This window comes from Physeter macrocephalus, chromosome 21 (genome assembly GCF_002837175.3).
Source record: "Physeter macrocephalus isolate SW-GA chromosome 21, ASM283717v5, whole genome shotgun sequence".
In the NCBI taxonomy this organism is placed as follows: domain Eukaryota; kingdom Metazoa; phylum Chordata; class Mammalia; order Artiodactyla; family Physeteridae; genus Physeter; species Physeter macrocephalus.
The window spans coordinates 49,860,624-49,883,315 of NC_041234.1; the positions used below are offsets into that span (position 1 = coordinate 49,860,624).

General features: G+C 37.2%; 1 protein-coding gene across 24 annotated transcripts in view; it reads right to left on the reverse strand.

The window, feature by feature from the left end:
• HDAC8 (histone deacetylase 8) overlaps window positions 1-22,692 on the reverse strand; it is a 235,475-nt gene that overhangs the window by 108,096 nt on the left and 104,687 nt on the right. The window contains exon 11 of one of the 24 annotated variants that reach the window (XM_007109820.3): window positions 367-3,225. The exons of 21 other annotated variants lie outside the window; for them this stretch is intronic. In XM_007109820.3, the coding sequence (XP_007109882.2) occupies window positions 3,175-3,225 (51 nt within the window). In that variant the 3' untranslated portion in view covers window positions 367-3,174. Of the gene's footprint in view, window positions 1-366; window positions 3,226-4,929; window positions 6,212-19,272; window positions 19,339-22,692 lie in introns of those variants that run through there. 2 more of the 24 variants (XM_028482231.2, XM_028482226.2) reach the window with 2 other exon arrangements.

Consider the following 22,692-nt stretch of genomic DNA (forward strand, 5'->3'; position numbering starts at 1 on the left):
TCTCATAAACAGCATACAGTTGCACCATGGTTTCCTTTTTTAATTCACTCTGCCCAATCTCTGCCTTTAATTGGACACTAATTAATTTACATTTAATGTGTTTACTAATAAGGAAGGCTTTCTGCCATTTCTTATACTATCTTTGTCCCTCATTTATTACATTAATGTCTTCTTTTGTATTTAGTTAATTATTTGTAGGGAACCTTTTTGATTCTCTTCTCATTTCCATTTGTACATTCAAAGAACATTTATTTTGTAGTTACCATGGGAATTACATTTAACATCCTAAATTTATTATAATATAGTTTGAATTGATACCAACTTAACTTCAATAGCATACAAAAACTCTGCTATTATTCAGTTCCATCCGCTTCCTTATGTTGTTGTTGTCACAAATTACATCTTTAGATATTGTGTGCCCAATAACAGATTTATAATTATTTTTATGCATTTGTCTTTTATGTCATGTAGGAAAGAAAGAGTGGAGTTACAAACCAAAAATGCAATACTAGCTTTTATGTTTGCCCATGTAGTTCTCTTTACCAGAGAACTTTATTTCTTCATATAGCTTCACATTATTGTCTAGTGTCCTTTCATTTCAACTTGAAGGACTTCTTTTTGCCCCGTTTTTTCTCAGGTAGGTCTAGTGTTAACAAACTCCCTCAACTTTTGTTTATCTGGGAATGTCTTAATTTCTCCCTCAATTTTGAAGAAGAACTTTGCCGAATATAGAATTCTTAATTGACAGTTTTTTTTTCTTTCAGTGCTTTAACTATGTCATCCAACCACCTTCTGGCCTCCATGGTCTCTGATGAGAAATCAGCTTTTAATCTTATTGAGGACCCCTTGTATGTGACTAGTTGCTTCTCTTTTGCTGCTTTCAAGATTCTCTGTTTGTCTGTCTTTCAAGAGTTTAATTGTAATGAGTGTTGGTGTGGATCTCTTTGCATCTATCCTCCTTGGAGTTCATTGAGCTTCTTGGATGTGTAGATAATGTCTTTCATCAAATTTGGGAAGCTTTCGGCCTTTATTTCTTTAAACATTCTTTCTGACTTTCTCTCTCTTTTTCTTCTGGGACTCCCATAATGGTGTCCCATGGGTCCCTTAGGCTCTGTTCTCCTTTCTTCATTCTTTTTCCTTTCTGTCCCTTGGACTGGGTAATTTCAATCGTCCTATCTTCAAGTTCACTGATCTTGTGCCTGAAGCTTCTAGTGAATTGCTAGCATTTTGAGAGAGATTTCCTTGAATGTCAGGAGTTTTAAAAAATGACAAAAAACACCTCTTTCAGTCTTTAAGGTCCTCTCAGGTCTTTTCTGAGCATGCTATGTGCCCTAGGCATTTCCCCATATACACAGGTGCTTTTGACTGCCTTCATTTTCCAAAGAAACACTCTCTCTGGCTTTTCCTCCCAGGCCTTAGGTTGTCTATTTTATGTCTAAACTGCAATATTTTGCCTCAGGCATCTGTGGGTTGTTCATCTACATTACGATGTTTTCAAGCAATGCTCACCAATTTTATGACCTAGTTGGGTTTCAAGTTAGGTGTAACAGAGATGAGTACCCTGCATCTGTCATCCAGGTAGCCCCTGACAGGTTAGAATAGATCTACACAGTAATTTTCAAATAAGGTCTACTCTCTTCCCTCTTGAACCATGGTCCAGGGTTCTACACTAGGAACATATTTTCGAGAGTGCTGCCCAGTTGGGATGGGAGTAGGACAAGGGCAAGTAAAAATGCCATAAAGCTCTCCTACCATTAAAAAGCTAGGTATCTTTTTACTTTTACCATGAGCTGTTATTTTCCTTTAACAGTTTATCCCAGGGGGCATTGCATTTGAACTAGGATTACACGGTACACCTTGATATGACCCTTAACTTTTATTTATTTCATTTGTATTTTGATCAAAGTAATAGTTTAATAACATGCACATAGTTTACAAAGTCAAACATTACCTAAGTCTTACAATGACACACAGTAGTTCTCTGACTTAACCCTTCACATTTCCAATTTCTACTTCCAACAAACAGCCACATTTCATTCTTTTAGTCACTTCTAGTATTTCCCTGTATATATTCAAATAAAATGAGAAGATTGGTAGTTGTTTTTCAATATTCGATACGCTCTACTGACTTCCTTCTATGGAAGAGTATAATTGAGTCCTACTACTATCTCCCACATCCATCTACACACACATTTCACTTTGTCTTATACTCCACAATTAATTATCCCAGAATTGTTGGCCAAATTAACATTCAGTGTTTAAAGTTATGGTGACAACAAATACTGTTCACAGCTGAGCCAGCTGCTATATAGTATGGCTACTTTTCCTTCCTTGGAAATTATTTTCCTGGAATTAATAATTACCTCACCTTATATATGTTGTTTAGCTTTCTATGTACTTATCCTTAATGCGTATCAATTCCCATGTATTTATCACTAACTCATGCCACACTCTTTGACAAAACTGTAATATTCTTCTCAGTATTGTCAACCACACCAGGCAATCTGTGAATTCCATCTTCTCCTCAGAACCTTTCCCTTGAAGCTCTCCAATTTGGACTGTTTGATTTCTAGGCCTCTGTACAGCTGGTATATGGGACCTTCTCTTCACTATCATCCTGAGAAATCCCTGTTGTTCTCTCCTGCATTGGATCCTCTGTTTCCTGGATCATATGTCTTCTGCTTTCTGGATTTACTGCCCTTGTTTTGTTGGGTACCTACTCCAAGATTCCTGAACTTGCATGCCTGAAAATGTCTGTATTCTATCCTTGCAATTGATTGGTAGTTTGGCTGCGTATAGAATTCAAGGCCCAATGTCTTCAAGCTTTCAGTATTGTTGATAAGAAGTCCAAAGCCATTCTGATTTTAGAACCTTTTTGTGTGACCCCAAATTTTTCTCCCTAGAAGCTTTATAGCTTTTAGAATAATTTCTTTTCCCCTTTGCTCTAAAGTTTTATAATATGACTTGAGATCTGTTTTTCCTTTATGGTGCTGGGCAACCAGTGGGCCCTATCAGTCTGGAAATTTATGTCCTTAGGTTTGGGGGAGATTTTCTTTTATTATTTCTTTGATAATATCCTCTCCTTAATTTTCTTCTCAGGAATTATTTTTTTGGATGTTGGACCTCATGGATTGTTTAATTTTCTTATTTTTCTCTTTTCCATTTCTCATCTCTCTACCTATTAATTGTTTTCTTAGAGATTTCTTCAACTATATCTTCCAACACCTTGTTGAAAAAAAAATTTTAAACCACTTTAGTCATTTCTAAGTGTTCAGTTCAGTGGCATTAAGTACATTCACAAAACTGTAACCATCATCACTATGCATTTGCAGAACTTTTAAATCATCTTAAACATAAGCTACAAACCGATTAAACAATAACTCCCTATTCTTCCCTCCCCCTAACCCCTGGTAAACTCTAAATCTACTTTCTGTCTCTATGAATTTGCCTATTCAAAGTACCTCATATAAGTGGAATCATACATTGTTTGCCATTTTGTGACTGGCTTATTTCACTTAGCATACTGTTTTTAAGGTTTATCCATATTGTAGTATGTAGTAGAATTCCACTCCTTTTAAAGGCTGAGTAATATTCCATTGTATGTAAATACCATATTTGTTTTTCCATTCATCTTTTGATGTATATTTGGGTTGTTCCCACCTTTTGGCTTTTTAAAATAATGCTGTAATTACACTGATATACAAGTGTCTGCTTTCAATTCTTTGGGGAATATACCTAGAGGAAGAATTGCTGGGTCATATGGTAATTCTGTTTAACTTTTGGGGGAACTGTCAAGCTGTTTTCCACAGTAGCTGCACAATTTTACATTCCCACCAATAAGGCACAAGGGTTCCAATTTTTCCATGTCCTTACCAACACTTGTTACTTTCCATTTAAAAAATAATATCCATCTTAACGGGTATGAAGTGGTAACTCACTATGGTTTCTTATCATTGTAAAGTTGACTTTTCCTTGATTTGGCATTTGTTTGATTGCTGTAAACCTTTGACTGTTTTCCAGAGTTTTGACAAGTTGTTTCTGACAGTTTCTGTTTGTTTTTCTATGCTTCTGTGGAGTGATGGTAGCTCAGCATTGCCTATTCCATCATTTTTATATGGTATATCTTGGTATATGTTCCATGGGTGCTTGAGAAGAATGTATATTCTGATGTTATTGGGTGAAGTGTTCTATAAATGTCAGTTAGATCCTCTTGGTTGATGGTTGTGTTGAGTTCTTCTTTATCTTTCCTGATTTCCTGTCTAGTTGTTGTATCACACCCATAACAGGAACGGATAAAACTAACTTCTTCCTCCCAATGAAGGTAAGAGAACTTAAGGTAGCTTAGGGAAGAATATGAGTGAGAGTTTCCATGACTTTCCAAGAGCCTGATGTCTTTCAATTGCAGGTCTGCCTCTGCTGCTTCATCTCCCACTATTTCCTCAGATGCCCTACATACATAGTAAACTATTTATAGTTCCCCAAGACCATGTGTTCTTTTACCTTTCTCTGGCTTTGTACATGCAATCACTTTTCCTGAAATGTCCTCCCCCTTCAGTACCTTTAAAGATTCAGCTCATATATTACCTCCCTTATGAAGCTTTTGCTGATCACTTAGAGCAACTTGAATATATATCTTTCTTTGGATGCTAATTTACAATGAAGCTAATCATAAATCTTCAAAGTCCCTCACTTGGACAGACCCTTTCCAAGGTCCTGGGAGGGGCCCTAACATTATTTTACAAGGGGGTATATATATATATATATATATATATATATATATATATATATATATATATATATATATATATATACCCCCTTGTAAAAATATATATATTATATTTTAAAAATATATATATAAAATCTAATTTGCAAAGAAAGATATTTAACCATATTCAGTTAAGACTTTTCTCCAGTCTGACTTTTCCTCCATCAGACATCCCCCTTGTGTTGGGTGGCACTGGAGTGGCTAAGAGGAAATTGAGTTGTGGATAGATTTAGTTTGGGTTTAATGGGATATATTTATGTGGTTTGCAATGACTTATGTGTATAGTTAATTTATTGCTAGTGGTGTAGGAATGGCTTCAGGAACGCTCCCATAACCCGATGTCTTGACTCACCCAGCATCTTTACACAAAACAGAGAGAGCCAGAGCTATTATAGCCATATGAATGTATCCTATAGTGCCCTGTCTTAGACATGTTGGGGAGCAGAGGAGAAACAAAGCTTGAAATGTACAAAGTCAAAAGTTAGTCTGTGGAAAATTCTTCTAATCATCACATTTAAATTTTAAGTGAAGGATTTGTATTTTCAATGATGCTTAGTCAAAATGAAATTTTCCTCCTTTCAAAACTATAGTCAATTCAGCATGTACAACTATAAATAAATCATATACTTTTTTCATGGAAATTGTACAAAATAGAATTTATCAAAATTCCTGTTTTTCTTTTTTTTTTTTTTGGCTGCGCCACATGTCTTATGGGATCTTAGTTCCCTGACCAGCGATTGAAGCTGGGCCCCTGGCAGTGAAAGCATAGAGTTTTAACCACTGGACTGCCAGGGAATTCCCAAAATTCCTGTTTTTGAAGAATCCAAACCTCCTAGCAGTATTACAAACAGCAAGTACAGCTGTGTGTACAGTCACATATTTTATGCATCTCATCTGCTGTACTGAATTGTGTCCCCCCTACTCCCCCAACTTCATATTCTGAAGCCCTAACACCCAACGTGTCTGTATTTGGAGACACAGCCTTTAGAAGGTTATTAAGGCTAAATGAGGTCATAAGTGTGGGGCCCTGATCTTCTTGGATTGGTGGCTTTATAAGAATCAATGACTGTCTTAAAAGAAACCAATCCACTCGTTTCAAAATGGGGTAAGAGGGGTCTATTCTCTTGCCCAAATATCTTTGCGGATTTTCCCTTACTCTCCTCTACTACTCACTCACTAGTTGTGGGACCTTGGGACCAACCAGCTAACTCTTTAAGACACAGTTTTCTCTTCTATAATGTAGACAAATACCTCACAAAGTTGTTGTGAAGGTTAAATGAAATAAGGCCTGTGAAAGCATCTATCACAGTAGTTGGCATACAGTAGGTGCTCAATTAATGTTAGTTTTCTTTCTTTTATGCTTCTTTTCAGTGAGGTCTGCTCATTCTCTTTAAAGAAGCAGAGTCTCTTCATCTTCCTGGGCTCTCATCCCTCTGTAGTATTCCTCTGAGGAGAAATTGTTTTCTTCATTATCTTGGAAGAAACTCGATCTCCTTATGGGGATACTCACCCTCCCCTGGAATTTTTTTCCTGGCTATAAAAAAGTCCTAAAGTTTACAAGGCCAATGTGTGATCTAGCAGGAAATGTAGACATTTTTCATGTTAATAGTAAAAGGACAAGGAGACCATTTCCAATTTGTACAGACATTTTGTTACCATGGCATGTGCTTAGAGCAGAAGCAAGAAAGCAGCAATTAATTGAAGGTCTCTACAATGCAGGGTTTTAATTAATTCATCTGATTTTATTAAATGGTACAATTTGAAGAGGTATTAGGCATAAAGCAGTTGGTAAATTCCCAGTGCCTGAGTCTACCCCCTACCATGCTCCTCATGGGACTAGGCAGAGATGCTAGCTCCATGTCACTGCCAGCAAGTCTCATTTCAGAAGGTCTACTTCCTGCAGGTGCATGCCAGGGAAGTAACTGTGGGATATTATCCCAGAAAGGGAGAGTTGCTGGTTGCAAAGGTCAGGAGAGAGTGTGATGCAGCCAAATGCTTTTGGGTCCATTAAGTCAGCACAGCTGCCACATGGGCTGCCAATTCTATTCAGAAGTGGGCAAAATTCAGGTTGGAAAATTGCTTCATGCGGTATGCTCGTGTGTGGATTGGAGCAAATGAAGATTAGAGTGGGCAATAGGGGCTCATATAGTAAGCAGTTAAGAACAGAAGGTGAAAGCAAGTGAGAGAAGGTGGCCGCTTCCTGTCACTGTCCTCTCCTGCTGCCGCAGCTGCCAGCACCCCCTTTGCCCAGGTGCAGAGGGGAGGGCTTGGAGGCTCTTTATTTCTGTTGCTTCCATTTCACCAACAGTTGGCAACTCTATCCGTTGTAGGGATTAGCTCCTCAAATTTGTTGTGAACATATTAAGGAAATATTCTTGGTTTATAAAAACCAAGAAAAATTACATACAGCGAGAATGCAATTTCCAGAAATGGACTTCTATCCTCTTTTTAGATGTAAATTATTTTTGTCTATTTGTATCTTTTTTTCTTTCCCCTCAATTTATTTTGGCCACACCATGCAGCTTGTGGGATCTAAGTTCCCTGACCAGGGACTGAACCCGGGCCACCTGCAGTGGAAGCGTGGAGTCCTAACCACTGGACGGCCAGGGAAGTCCCCCGTCTTTCCCCTCAATGTTAGAGAAATGATTATTTTGTATCCTGTTTAGCAGTAAACCCCTAATCTGGGCTCCAGATTTTACCTCCTCTGGAACCTTAAACTCTTAATTACTGCCTTTCCTCTCAATCGTCTTAAATGCCTCTCACTTCATTCCATACTTCTCCTCAGTAACAGACCCCCACAGGTCATTTTCCTTAAACAAACACCTTCTCTTGAAACTGTTGCCCCTTGGAACACTGTCTAGGAAAATAAAAGCAAAAGCTTCTCAGCTGTTCGCCCTTAAAAAGTCTTCTCCCCATTTCCTGCTACTTTCTTTCAAGCTACATTAGAACTAAAAATTGGGCTGAACAGCTTTGCAGGGAAGCCATCCCTCATTCCATTAGGCACTATTAGTCACACCTGCACTGCATTCCCACAGCACTGTGTTCATCCTGCTATTATTGTACTTGGCAACTAGAACTGTAATTTATCTGTTTACACTGTATTGTTATTTACCTCCTTGTATTTGTGTCACTTTTGCTAATCCATAAGTCCCTAAAAGGAAGTGAAGTGACCTTTATCTTGGTGTCCCCAGAAAAGAATGTTTCATAATCAGTGCCCAGTAAGTGTTGAGTGGGTGACATGGGGGGGGGTGCTAACAGCTATCGGACCATGACCATGTGCCAGTTTTTCTGTGAGACAGGGGTCATTACACTTTCTTTACACATAAGAAAACTGAAGTTTATAGAGTTCAAGGAGCTTGCCTAAAGTCATATAGCTATTCAATATTAGAGCTGTAATTCAAATTCCAGTATGTCTGATTTTAAAATCTATGCCCTTTCTATCATGTTGCCTCCAATATCTTACACTGAGTCCAAGTTCTGGTCCTACCAATTCTCTTGTGTCTTCACCCCACTCTCTGCTTTCTGACCTCACAAAGACACCCCAGTGCCCTGATCCCTATTTTCTCCTGGTTTGCCTGCCCCCTTTTGACCCCACATCCAGCCTAGACCACATGACTATACTCTTGAGCCCTCTTTCACCATCATCTCCAACCTCTGTCCCTTTGCCCCATCTGCCTGGAATAATTATCACTCCAGGTCAGCCCCCGCAATGTGCCTTCTCTGTTCTGCCACTATTGCAGAAAACTGCACCAAGGGACAGACTGTTATCACCAATCTATGGTTTCCAACTGCACATACACTTTGTGGGCTTCTTCATGATCCTTTCACTCATCTCTGGTGAGCTGCTTCTCCTATTCTTCTCAATTACTGTTCCAATATTTACCACTTTCCCTAACCCCGCTATGGACATCTTATCTCTTCATTCTTGAACATTTAGGATAGTTCTGTGGTTTTGCTATCATACAAAAAAGCTAAGGTGAGCATCCTTATATATATTTCTTTCTTCACTTGAGATTTTTGTCTTAAATGGCAAGCTTCTTGAAAGAGTTAGCCCTACCCATTGCTGTCATTACATTTCCTTTACCTTCTATTCAGCACTCAACCTACAGTTGTCTGGCTTCTATCCCTTCCACTTACTGACTCTCTTCTTTATTTTTTGGTTGCCCCATGCGGCATGTGGGATCTTAGTTTCCCGACCAGGGATCGAACCCGGGCCCCCTGCAGTGGAAGTGTGGAGTCTTAACCATTGGACCACGAGGGAAGTCCCCTGACATTTTTTTTTTTAAATTGAAGTATAGTTGATTTACAATGCTGTGTCAGTTTCAGGTGTACAGCAAAGTGATTCAGTTATACATACATATATATATATATATTCAGATTCTTTTCCATTATAGGTTATTACAAGATATTGAATATAGTTCCCTGTGTTATATAGTAAGTCCTTGTTGTTTATCTATTTTATATACCTGTTTTTATACGTTAATCCCAAACTCCTCTAATTTATACCCCTCCTTTCCCCTTTGGTAACTATAGTTTATTTTCTCTGTTTGTGAGTCTGTTTCTGTTTTGTATAAGTTCATTTGTATCATTTTTTTTAGATTCCACATATAATTGACATTTTTCTCATTGAAGTAACCAGTAGCCTCCATTTTGCCAAATTCTACTTCTTACTTGTAAGTCTATAGCTTATTGGACCTCTCGGCTATATCTGACACATCTGATAATTCTCTTCATCTTAAACTTTCAACTTCTGTTTTCCATAATCCTACTCTGGTTTTCTTCCTAATAAGTATTAGCTAATAATTACTGTGTGTTTATCAGGCACTATTCTAAGGGCTTTACATTAATTACATGTACATTTAATCCTCAAACAATTGAGGCTTAGAGGTGAAGTAACTTGCCCAAAGTCACACAGCTGGTATGTGGCAGAGCCTAGAGGATAAAAAATCATACAGACTGGATCCAGAGTCCATGATTTTGATCACTGTGCTATACTGCTTATCCTTAACATACTTTTTCAGTCTCCTTTGCGAGCTCATTTTTACCGATCTTTTAAACACTGAAATTCTTCAAGATCCCCTCCTTGGCTCTATGGTCTCCTTCTTACACACTCTCCACAGGTAATCTATTTACTCTCATGGTTTGAATCACATGCTCTTGATACTCAGATCTATATTCAGTTGAATATATCCCCTGAACTTCAGACTCTTAAATCCAACTGCACCTTGGTCAGATCCACTTGGGTGTTCTATTGGCACCTGATACTCAACGTAAAAACTGGCTCACTCGTAGTGCTCCTCCTCCTGTATTCATCATGCAGTAACGTCATCCAGTCATCAAAACCACGGTGACATCCTAGATTTCTCTTTCTCCTTTACCTTCAGAATCCAATTAATCACGGAGTTGTGCTAATTCTGTCTCCTAAAAATTTTTAAAATCTTTCCCTTGTCTTTATCCCTACTTTAAACTCTCTTCATCACTTGCCTGACATATTGCAACAGTCTCCAGCCTGGCCTCTCTTAAATCTATCCTGAATCATCTCAGCAAAACACCGATCTGACCATGTCACTGCCCTTCCATGACTCAGTACTGCCTGTTGGCAGTACCTGTTGGTACATTCTCAGTTCTTCAGCATGACACAGCTTTCTGTGGTTAAAAGCATGGGCTCTGGAGTTAAACTGCCTGCTTTGAATCTCAGCTCTGATGGTCTGCCACGTTGGGCAAGGTTCCCAATCTCCTTCTGTCTCAGTTTCCATATTGGTATTATAATTTTGAGAATTACATGACATATCCATGTAAGGCACTTAGAACACTGCCTGGCATATAATAAGTGCGCAATAGCTGCTTGATACTGTCAACGTTATTATCTAGTCTCATCTCCTCTCATTCCTTGCCTTCAAGCTTATGTTCTGGTAATACTGCACTGTTTATAATTCCCTAAAGGTATCATGCTGTTTCACGGCTGTGTGCCTTTCTACTGCTGTTTCCTTAACCTCCTATACTTTCACACACTTATCTGCCTGGCTAATCCTCGGCTCAGTACTTAGCCGGACATCATCTTCAGGATATCTTCCCTGACTCCCATGCCCCTGCCACAGTCTGAGTAATTTGCTTTCTTCTATGACCTTATAGACTCTGCACATGCCTCTAACAGTGTTTAACACAGCGAATTGAAGTTGCCTATGTATGTCTGTCTCCCCTGCTGGACTGCAAGCTCTTTGAGCAAAGGGATACATCTTTTACTTCTTTGTACCCTCAGCACTTAGCATTGTGCCCATATAGTAGGTGCTTGTTGAACTGAACTGCCTCCCTTTTCATGGAATAACTAGTTAGGTATCCGCATTTGTGGCTCACTTGACGAGGAAAAGAATGTCTTCTCTCTTTTGCCAAGCTGGTCTTTCCCATTTCAATACATTCCACCACTGAAATGTTTGAGTCAGAAACTTTGATTCCTCCATTTCCCTCACCCTCACCCTGACATACTATGTCAGTTCTATCTCCAAAATATGTCATTCTTCTCATTTCCACTGCTACCACCACCATCTCTCAACTGGCACCTGGCCTCCTAACTGGTCTCTATACTTCCATTCACACCACCCACCCTCCATTCCACACCGCAGCCAGAGTCGTTTTAAAATGTATATCAAAACATGGTACCTCTCCTAGTTAAAAGCCTTCAGTGGCTTCTCACTCTATTAAGAATGCGATCCAACTCTTCACCGTGGGCTACAGAGCCTTGCAGGGTCTGGCCCCTTGCCCCTTACTCACTAGCGTTAGTCATAGTAGCCTTCTTCCAATACCCAGAACACACCAAGCTCTTTCTTGCTTCAGGGTCTTTCCACATGGTTGCCTACTCTGCCTGGAACATTTGTCCTCTAATTGATTTTTTTTGAACCTGGCTGGCACTTCTCACCCTTTGAGTTCTAGCCTAAAATATCACATCTTTAGAGGGTCTTTCCTAGTGAGCCTATCTAAGTCCCTCTGTTAGTCGCTACCTCTGCATTTTGTGTGCTTCCATCATGGCTCTTACCACAGTTTATAAATATCTTCACTTATTTTTTACTTGCCCTGTAGTCTGTCTTCCTCACCAGGTTGCACACTCCGTGATGCAGTGACCATATCTACGCTGGTCACCATTGTAGCCCCAGCACCTGGCACAGTGTCTGGCACCTTGTTAGCATTTAATAAGTATTCCTTGAATGACTGAGTGACTTGATAAGTCAATCATTCAATCAGTAAAGCAGGGCGGCTATGTGAAGTTTCTTTTTGGTCTCTTCGGTAAGAAAAACTTTACAACTTCAGGTAGCAATTTAATTGGTGAGATGAATCATCTTGCTTAACTCAGTTGAGAAGTATTGTAGGAGATCTTAATCAAGCAAGAAAAGGAAATACTTTTTAAAAGTCTGGATGTTAGGCCCTTTATGCTTGTGAGTGACTCAGGAGTGACGACTGTAATTACTACAAACCAGCAGTTCTCAACAGGGGGTGATTTTGCCTCTTCCCAGGGGACATTTGATAATGTCTGGGTACATTCTTGGTTGTCAAAACTGGGAGATGCAGGGAGTGTGCTCCTGGCATCTAGTGAGTAGAGGGCAGGGGTGCTGCTCAGCATCCTATAACACAGAGGACAGCACCTCAACACCCCCCAACAAAGAATTATACCCCCAGAAAGGTTAATAGTGCCAAGGATAAAAAACCAAAGAGAAACAGGACTAATATCTACTTTGTGAAACATAATAGAATGGTCAAATATAGGTGGTTAGTGTTCTAGAGGATTTGTAAAACTCAATAATTGAAGCATTAATAAGCTCTCCTGTTTCCTAAGATTTATTTCTGTTCTTTAGAGTGGGTTTCTGTTTGTTTGTTTTAAACAAAGAGTCCATTGACGGGCTTTAGGAAATTGCTGAATGTTCTGAAATTTTATCCAAAATTGTGTAATTGTAAGCATTTATATGGGAGGAGGGGCTGTCAGATTCTCAAAGGGTGTCCATGACCACCAAAAGATTAAAAAGTAACTCGTATGGAAAGACCTTTGTGTTACCTGGACTGTACTTTAAAAAGTCATTATTTTGTGGAATATAGGTTCTGCAAAATGCTTGGGAATATGCAGCCTGAAGGGGTGTCTTTTAGAGCTGCCTTGGGAGGCAGGCAAGTGTGAAGAAAGCTCAGCCTACTTTCTTCCTAGCTTGGGGGCAATACAGGTTTCACTGGGCTGTTAGAAAACCATGTGAGGGAACTTACATAAGCCCTACTGAAGTGTTAGGCACACAACAAGTGCTCAACAAATCTTAGTTTTCTTTCTTCCTTTCTCATTACTGTGAGGATTGAATAAAATAATGCTTTGAGAACTAAATGAAATAATGCATGTGGCATGTGGTGTGGTCAGAAGTAGATGTTTAATAAATACTTATTTTTCTCCCATGTATTGTTTATACTAAAACCCTGGGTCTTATTCTTGAAAGTAGAGGAGGATAAGCCCCAAATTCAAACAATTTGAGTTTCAATCTTGGCTCTGTTGTTTCATTAGCTGATCCTAGCCAAGTTAGTTGGTGAGTCTTATTTTTCTCATAGGGGGATAATGCTTACCTCCCAGGGTTGCTAAGAGACATAAATGAGATAATTTATGTAAAGTACCTGGCATATGGATACACTTACATGGGATATAATTGGTGCTTAATAAATGTTAAGTTCTTTTCTCATTCAAAAGTTCCTAGATTCTACCTCTATGAAGCTTTTCTGCAATAGAAGGACAGTTTGCTGAATGCCTGGTACTATAACCTCATCTAAATATAAAACTCAAATATAAAATTTCTAGTATTTGTATTTACTCATACTCACATTTGTTCATATAAAATGATAATATTTCATTTAAATATGTTTTAAATATTTTGTTCTATGAGCTCCGTGTCAGCAAGGGCTGTAAGGTTAAATCCACCTAGCATCCAATACGGCAGCACAGCACCATGTTCAGTTTTTTTAATTTTTAAGCACTTACTGGGTACCAAATTCTCAGCATTGAGGGATTAAGAAGAAACATGTCCCTGGTTGTGAGGAGTTTTACCAATATTTCTGACATTAACAATAATATCTAAAATTTAATTTATATTATTTATATAGTATATATTAGTAATATATTTATATATTTTATTTATATATGCCAGCCATTGTTCTAATCCCCGTTTTATAGGTGAGGAAACTGAGGCACAGACAGGTTAAATAATTTGCTCAACTTGTCTAGTATATGTTGTTACTATGATCACTTCATGGAGCTGGTCAATGAAATTAGGTCTGTCTGATAAATATGTTTATTTAATTTTTATGTTTTAATTTTAGTAATTTACTTACATTTTTAAAGAAGTCATACATACATGGTAAAAACTTCAAAAGGTACCAAAAGGTATACAATGAAAAGTAAGTCCTGACTTCTGTATTCTGGTAATGATAGAGTAGCTTCTATCAGAGTAACAATCATGATAAGTTGAAGGTAGTAGAGAACATCCAAAACCAGGCAGAAACTAGAGGAAATTCAACCGTTGAAAGAAGGGAACTATGCTGGGTAAGGCTCATTAGTTATATATATTTTGTGTGGTATATGGTAGAGTTCAAGAAGAAAGCTGCAGGCTTATTAGAGTACAGAGTTCAGAGTTCCCAGGGTCTCATAATATAAGATCCAAAATCTCCAGGTTCAAATAAAAATTCACTCATCATACCAAGAATCAGGAAAATCTCAACTTGAATGAGAAAAGACAATCAACAAATGTTAACACCAAGATGACACATGTTAGAATTACCTGATAAGGATTTTAAGGTAGCCATCATAACCATGTTTCAGAAGCAATTAGAAGCATTCAGAAGCATGCCAGAAACAAAGTGAAAAAATAGAAAGTATCAACAAGGAAACAGAGACATAAAGAATGGACATTTTAGAATTGAAAAATACAATAACCAAAACAAAAAAACTTACTGATGGGCTTAATAGGAAAATGGAGATGACAGAGAAAAGAATCAGTGAATTTGAAAGTAGAGCAATAGAAATTACCCAATCTGAACAATAGAGAAAGAGAATAGACCGAAAAATAATGAACAGAGACTTAGGGTCCTGTTGGACAAGACAAAAGATCAAACATTTGTGTCATCAGAGCCCCAGGAGGTGAAGATAAATAAGATGGAATTTTAAAAATATTCAAAGAAATAACGGCTGAAACATCCCCAAGTTGGGTGAAAGATATAATCCTACAGATTCAAGAAGCTGAATGAACCTAAACAGGACAAACCCAAAGAAATCCACTACAAATAACATTATAATCAAATATCTGAAAAATAAAGACAAAAGAGCAAAACCAAAACCTTGAAAGCAGATAGAGAGAAATGATGCATCATTTTACATTTTTACCATTATGGAAACAATGATTTGAATGACAGTGGATTTCTCATCAGAAACCATGGAAGCCAGAAGAAAAAGGCACATTTTTTAAGTGCTGAAAGAAAATAACTGCCAACTCAGAATTCTATACTTGGTGAAAATATCCTTCAGGAGTGAAAGACAAATCAGGACATTCTCAGATGAAGGAAAACAAAAAGAATTTATCTTCATCTGACATACCCTAAGAGAACGGGCAAAGGAAGTTCTCCAAACAGAAAAGAAATGATAAAAGAAGAAATCTTAGAGCATCAAGAAGGAAGGGAGGACAACAGAAATAGTAAAAATATGGGTAAATAGAGCAGAGTTTCCTTCTCCTCTTGAGTTTTAAAAATTATGTTTGATGGTTGAAACAAAAACTATAACATTGTCTGATGTGGTTCTCAATGCATGTAGAGGAAAAATTTAAGATATATTAGAGAGGAAGGTAAAGGGAAATAAAGGCAGGTAAGGCTTTTATAGCTCACTCAAAGTAGCAAAATGTTGATACCAATAGACTGTGATAAGTTACATATATATAATTTAATACCTAAAGTTATCACTAAAAAATCTATATGAAACACTGAAAAATACTATAGATAAATAAAAGTGACATTCTTAAAAAATGTTCAAGTAATCCACAGGAAGGCAGGAGGAAAACAGGGAACAAACAGAAGACAATAAACTGGCATACTTAAGCCCTAACTTATCAATAACTACATTAAAGGCAAATGGTCTAAACACACCAATTAAAAGACTGAGATTGGCCGAATGGATTAAAAACATGAACCAATAATAGCCTGTCTACAAGATAGTCACTTTAAATATAATGATACAGAGAAGTTGAAATAAGAGTGATGGAAAAAGATATACTGTGTAAAAAGTAATAAAAAGAAAGCACAAATGTCAGTTTCTTAAATAAGGAAACCTATACACACCATATGATCCAGCAATTGCATTCCTGGGCATTAATTCCGGAGATATGGAAAATTACATTCAAACAAAAACTATACATGAATGTTTAATTTTAATAGCCATAAATTGGAAACAACTCAAATGTTCTTCAGTGAATAAATGGTTAAACAACTGTGGTATATCTATACCATGGAATATTATTTAGCAATAAAAGGGAATGAATTATTTATTTATGAAACAATTTGGACAGATCTCAAGGGATTACACTGAGTGAAAAAGCCAATCTCAAGAAGTCACATACTACATAATTCCATTTATATCACATTCTCTAAATGAAAAAAACTGTCGACATGAAGAACAGATTAGTGGCTTCCAGGGATTAGAAATGGGGTGGGGGAAGAGAAGAAGGCAGCAGTGGTTATAAAGGAGTAGCACAAGGCATGAGTCTTTGTAGTGATGGAACAGTTTTGTATCCTGACTGTGGTAGTGGTTACATCAATCTATATACGTGATAAAACTGCATAGGACTAAATACACACACACACACACACACACACACACACACACACACACACACAAGTGAGTGCATGTAAAACTGGTAAAATCTGAATAAGGTCTGTGTATTGCACCAATGCCAATTTCCTGGTTTTGATATTGTACCACAGTTATATATTACCATTGGGAGAAACTGAGTGAAGGGTACATGGGATCTCACTGTACTATTTTTGCAACTGCCTCTGGATCTAAAACATTTCAAAGTGAAGAAGTTTAAAAAAATCATTGGGTAGATGGGATAAAAAATTCATTGGATGGGATTAATAGCAGATTGAATACTAAAGAAGAAAGAATTAGTAACCTGAAGATAGATCAATGGAAATCAAGCAAACTGAAGCATAGAGAAAAAATACTGGAAGAAAAATGAGAGTTTCAGTGACTGGTAGGACACTATCAATCAATCCAACACATGTGTAACTGGTGTCCCAGAAAAACAGGAGAAAGAGAACAGGGGGAAAAAAGTGAAGTACCAGCTGATAATTTTCCAAATTATATCCAAAACTGCAACCCACAGATCCAGGAACTCAGGGAATCCCAAACAGGGTAAATACAAACAAAAGTACACTAAGGCACATGGTCAAAGTTCTGAAAACCAAAGATAAATTTATAAAGGCAGCCAAAGAAATAAGACATATTATACACGGAAACAATGATAAGACTGACCTTCCATCAGAAACAATGGAGGCCAGAAGAAAATAAAAACTATCAATGTAGAATTTTATATCCCGCAAAAATACTCTTCAAAAATGAAGGCAGAAAAAAAAAATTAAGAGCAGATAATTAAAGGGCTTCCACTTCTGGCTGTGAGGGGAAAGAAGATGTGGAATTATTTTCTCTTTGGAAACAACTGGAAAATTGACAAAATATATGAAACATTTATTTTCAGACACTGGACAAGAGGCAACACAAGACAGTGATCTGAGAGAAAAGGGATACAAATGAGGTGATGAGCCCTACCATCACCCCAGCTTTCTGGCTGGAGGTAATCCCTGGACTGTAGAACAGGAATGCAATCCTAGCAATCTCCAAGTAGAGAAGACAGAAACTGGAGTTCTGAAAGGCCAGGGCAATTAGAAATTGTGAGAATGGAGCTAAGCAAAAAAAAGAGTAATAGAAGTATGCATAGAGGTCCCCTTGAGTCTCTTGATGAATACCAATCTGAACATGTACAGAGTAAAACTTCACAAAGACAGTCTAGAAAAACTTCCAGGGAAACAATTACTGAGAAGTTGTAAGATGAACACTTCCTAGAGTTCACACAGGACCAAAGTGGAGAGACCTCACTGAATACATGGAGCATAAGTAGAAACGTCAGAGCAGTGCCTTCAAAATGGGCTAAATTAGCCCTAGAGTAAAGGCTACTCAAGATTTACTCTAAATATGCTTAAAAACAAACCTTGAAAGGATCAAATTGATCCACAATAACTTATCCACTTATCTGATATCCACAATATCAGAAAAAGTACAATCCTCTCTAAATCAATACAAAAAAATCCAGCACTCAACAATGCAAAATTCATGATGTTGGATATCGAATTAAAAAATTACTAAACATACCAGGAAGCAGGAAAATGTGATCTACAACCCAGAGAAAATCAGTCAACAGAAACAGACTCAGGAATGACAGATAATGGAATTCTAGACAAGCACCTTAAAACAGCTATTATAAATGTGCTCCATATGTTCAAGGATGTAAAGAAAATAGGAACACAATAAGAGAAATGGAAAGATGTTTTTCTTGGTTAGCTTTTAAAAAAGATTTAATTTCTTTGGAAAGTATTTTTAAAAATAGAAATTATAGAGATGAAAAGTCAAATATTTGAAAGGAAAATTTCACTGGATGGGATTAACAGCAGTAACATACTGCAGAACAAAAAATCAATAAACTTGAAGGCAAAGCAATAGAAACTCTCCAAAATGAATAGTAAAGAGAAAAAAAAGACTGAAAAAAAAGGGGGTTGCACGGACTTCCCTGGTGGTGCAGTGGTTGGGAATCCACCTGCCAATGCAGGGGACACAGGTTCGATCCCTGGTCTGGGAAGATCCCACATGCCATGGAGCAACTAAGCCCATGTGCCACAACTACTGAGTCTGTGCTCTAGAGCCCGCAAGCCACAACTACTGAGCCCACATGCCACAACTACTGAAGCCCGTGCACCTAGAGCCTGTGCTCTGCAACAAGAGAAGCCACCACAATGAGAAGTCCACGCACTGCAACGAAGAGTAGCCCCTGCTCACCACAACTAGAGAAAGCCTGCGTGCAGCAATGAAGACCCAACACAGCCAAAAATAAATAAATAAAATAAATAAAAATTAAAAAATTTAAAAAAATTTAAAAAGGGGGTTGCAGTGACCTATGGGACAATAGAACTGATCTAACAGGCTTAATTGGAGTCCCAGAAGTAGAAGAGAAAAAGAAAGGACAGAAAATAAATAATGGCTGAAATACTTCTAAATTTGATGAAAACTTCAAACCCTCAGACACTAGAAGCTCAATGAATACCAAAACAGGATAAACACAAAGAAAACCACACCAGGACAAACTAATCAAGCTGCTGAAAACTAGTCACAAAGAGAAAAGTTAAAAGCAGCCAGAGGGGGAAAAAGGCATATATTATACCAAGGAATAAAGCTAAGAATGATTGCAGACTTCTCATGAGGAGATGTGCAAGCAAGAAGACAATGGAGTGATATCTTCAAAGTTCTGAAGGAAAAAAATTATCAACTTAGAACTCTATATCTAGTGAAAATATCCTTCAAAAATTAAGACAAAGTAAAGACTTTTCAAACAAAAGCCAAGAGATATTGTTGCTAGCAGACCTATACCAAGAGAAAACTTAAGTTGTTTTAGTTAAGTTCTTAAGTTCTTTAAAAGAATGTAACTTTTACCAGATGGAAACCTGGACCTACACAAAGGACTGAAAAATTCTGTAAAGTGTAAATATAAAAGATCTTTTTTTACTCATCTTTAAATTTCTTTAAATGATAATTTAGGGCAGTGTTGAGAGAGGCAGGTCCAGTGGTGGCTGTATATGTGCTGACTGCAAAGGAGTGCCACTGAAGACCATGGAGCAGTGAGGAAGGCTGTCAGCTTGGTGGCAGAGTAAGTGGAGCAACACAGTCCAGCCAAAAGGTGGCACAGCCTAGCTGCAGATATAGGAGGTGTGGTCCAGAGCTGCTAATAGGTGCATTCTAGCCTGAGCATTGCATCCCTTGGCTGGTATGAGTAGTTATCTAGTCTCCCTGAATCTCCTGCTGGGGTCCATACAGCAGGTGCCCCTACTAAGAGATCGCTTGCCTCATTGGGCTCTGGGTCTTTTCTTCCATCCCTTCATTTAAGCTTCTCAGTTCTCCCCTCTGAAGTACTGGCACCATGACCAGTACCTGGACTCCCTAACCACAAGAAGGACATGGAAAATGTACCCTTAGTCATACCTGCTATAATCTCTGTAACTATTTTTTATTTAGTAAACCATTATTTTGAAATCCCAGAATTTTACTTCCACCTAGATAGAACACAACAAGAATATAGATTGTTGGCTTAATAAAGGAGATTAGAAGTCTTGCTTTCTTAAACCCAAGCTGCAATATCTATGTTTGAAGATGCTGAAAAAGATGAAACTGCAGTATTGGTGAGGGGTCTGACTCATGGAAGGAAGACATTTACTTCATAAACATGGGGTGAAATTGTAAGTAATGAATGAAAACATGATTACAATTATCTTTATATATGTCATTAATTTACCTTGCAGTGTCTTAGCCACAGAACACTTTCATATAGTTTCAAAATAATTCATTATTTAAGTTGTGGCATCATTTTCAGACCATTCATTCATAGTGTAAGGGAAAGAAATTGAATATTTTAAGTGTAGACATGATGAGCTTATTAAAAACCAAAAATTGTTTGTTAGAGCTTTTCAAACTAGAAATGAAAAAGCCACTGAAGCATCTTATGCATAAGTTATTGCACTGCATGGGCTGGAGAAATGCACATAATAGCTTAGAGACCAGTGAAGCCTTAGTTGACAGTGCTCAATGCCCACTGGATGAAAAGTTAGCAAAATAACTCATAGCACTGCCTGTTTTCAATGGCACAGTAACTTATTTATTTAAACATTTAGCTCTAAACATGCAGATTTAGTTATTTTTTTCTTTTACTTTTTATTGTGTTGCTTATTTTCTTAATATTGCATTAGAGAGTTATTTATGTATTCCGGATATATCTCCTTTTTATTGGATTATTATTTGTAAGTATTTTACCCCAGTCTGTGGCCTGTCCTTTCATTCTCTTAACATTAATTTCCACCTCCATTTGTTCATTGCTAGTATATAGAAATATAATTGATTTTTATGTATTGATCTTATATCCTTCAACTGTGCTAAATCCATCTTTTGATTTAGTATTTTCTTCTTTGGGTTTTCTTCTTATATGACATTTTCTCCCATAGGTGACATGTTTACAATATTGAATCTCCACTCCATTTATATAGTATCTCTGAATTTATTTAGATCTTCTATGATTTCTTTCATTAGTTTTCAGGGAAACAATTATTATCTCATTTGTGGAACTGTACTTTCACCTTAAATACAGACAAGTCTATAAATGTGGCTAGACTTACTGTTCTGCTTGTAGTCATATGGTATCAGCACTAATCTTTGAAGAAGACCTTTTTTATGCGAATGGTTAGCAACAATCACAAGTGGTATTAAAATATTGAAAGTGCTGAATAACTTGTTTCAATCTCATCATTTATCCTGGAGCAACTTATATATTTTATATTATATATTTATGTATATATATGTTTATGGTATATATTTTTGGTTATGGTATATATGATATATATATATATATACGAATATAAAATATGGTTTATGCCAGAGCAACTATATTCGTATGAATGTGCAAAAGCAATGGTGGGTAAAACTGCTGGAACCATGGTATATAAATTAAGAGAGTAGTACCAAAGTATACCAGCATTTATTGTATTCTTTGTTGCCGTGTACACACAGTAAAAAGAAAAAATCCCATTTCACTTAAGAATGGCTTTGGCGAAGCACTAAAAATTATCAAATCTTGATCCTGGATTTAATATTCTGTGTGACAAAATAGGAAGTTGTCTTGAGGAAAAGTATATCTGTGATTAAGTTGTGACCTAAACAGCTACTTTTCATGGAAAACCATTTTTGTGAGGAAGAATAACTAATGGAGAAACCATGATTAAATACTCGGATGTTTGGCAGATATGTTCTCAAAAATGAAGTGAGCCTACCAATTTAGGTTAAATATCAATAACTGATACTATTTGTTGCCAATGATAATATACACTTTGTTTTTTTTGGCCACGCCACACAGCATGTGGGATCTTAGTTTCCCAGCCAGGGATCGAACCCGTGCGCCCTGCAGTGAAGTGTGGAGTCTTAACCAATGGACTGCCAGGGAAGTCCCTCACACGTTTTTGAGCAAAAATCAGAATTTTGAAAAACTTCACTCTGCCACTATAAGCTTGACAGTTTCCCAAAACTTAAGCTTTGTTCCAATGAAATCAGCATTCATATCAGTTTAATGTGATTTCTGATACTGCATAAAGTGTTTCAACATTTGTAATATTTGTATAACTTAGTGAACCGATATCTTCCAAATAATCAATATGAATAAGATGGGTCAAATATCCCTTCAGAGTACAAGATGATCAATGAATTTTAATGTAACAGTACATACAAAGTTCACTGATACGTTTTCAGATTCCACACAGCATTAACCTTTAAGAAACTACCATTTGTAGAGTTTTTGTGTAGTATCAAAGAAGAATATCCATAATGACCTGTAAAGCTTATTAAAATACACTTCCCTTTTCCATCTACAGATTTATGTGAAGTTGGAGTTTCTCCATATATATTAACAAAAATAATATCAAAACACATTGAATGTAGAAGCAGGTATGAGAAGTCAGCTGTCATCTATTAAGCCAGATGTTATAGAGATGTGCAAAAATGTATAGCATTACCATTATTCTCATGAAATTTTTTTTGTCTTGGAAAATACAGTTTTTTAAAAAAT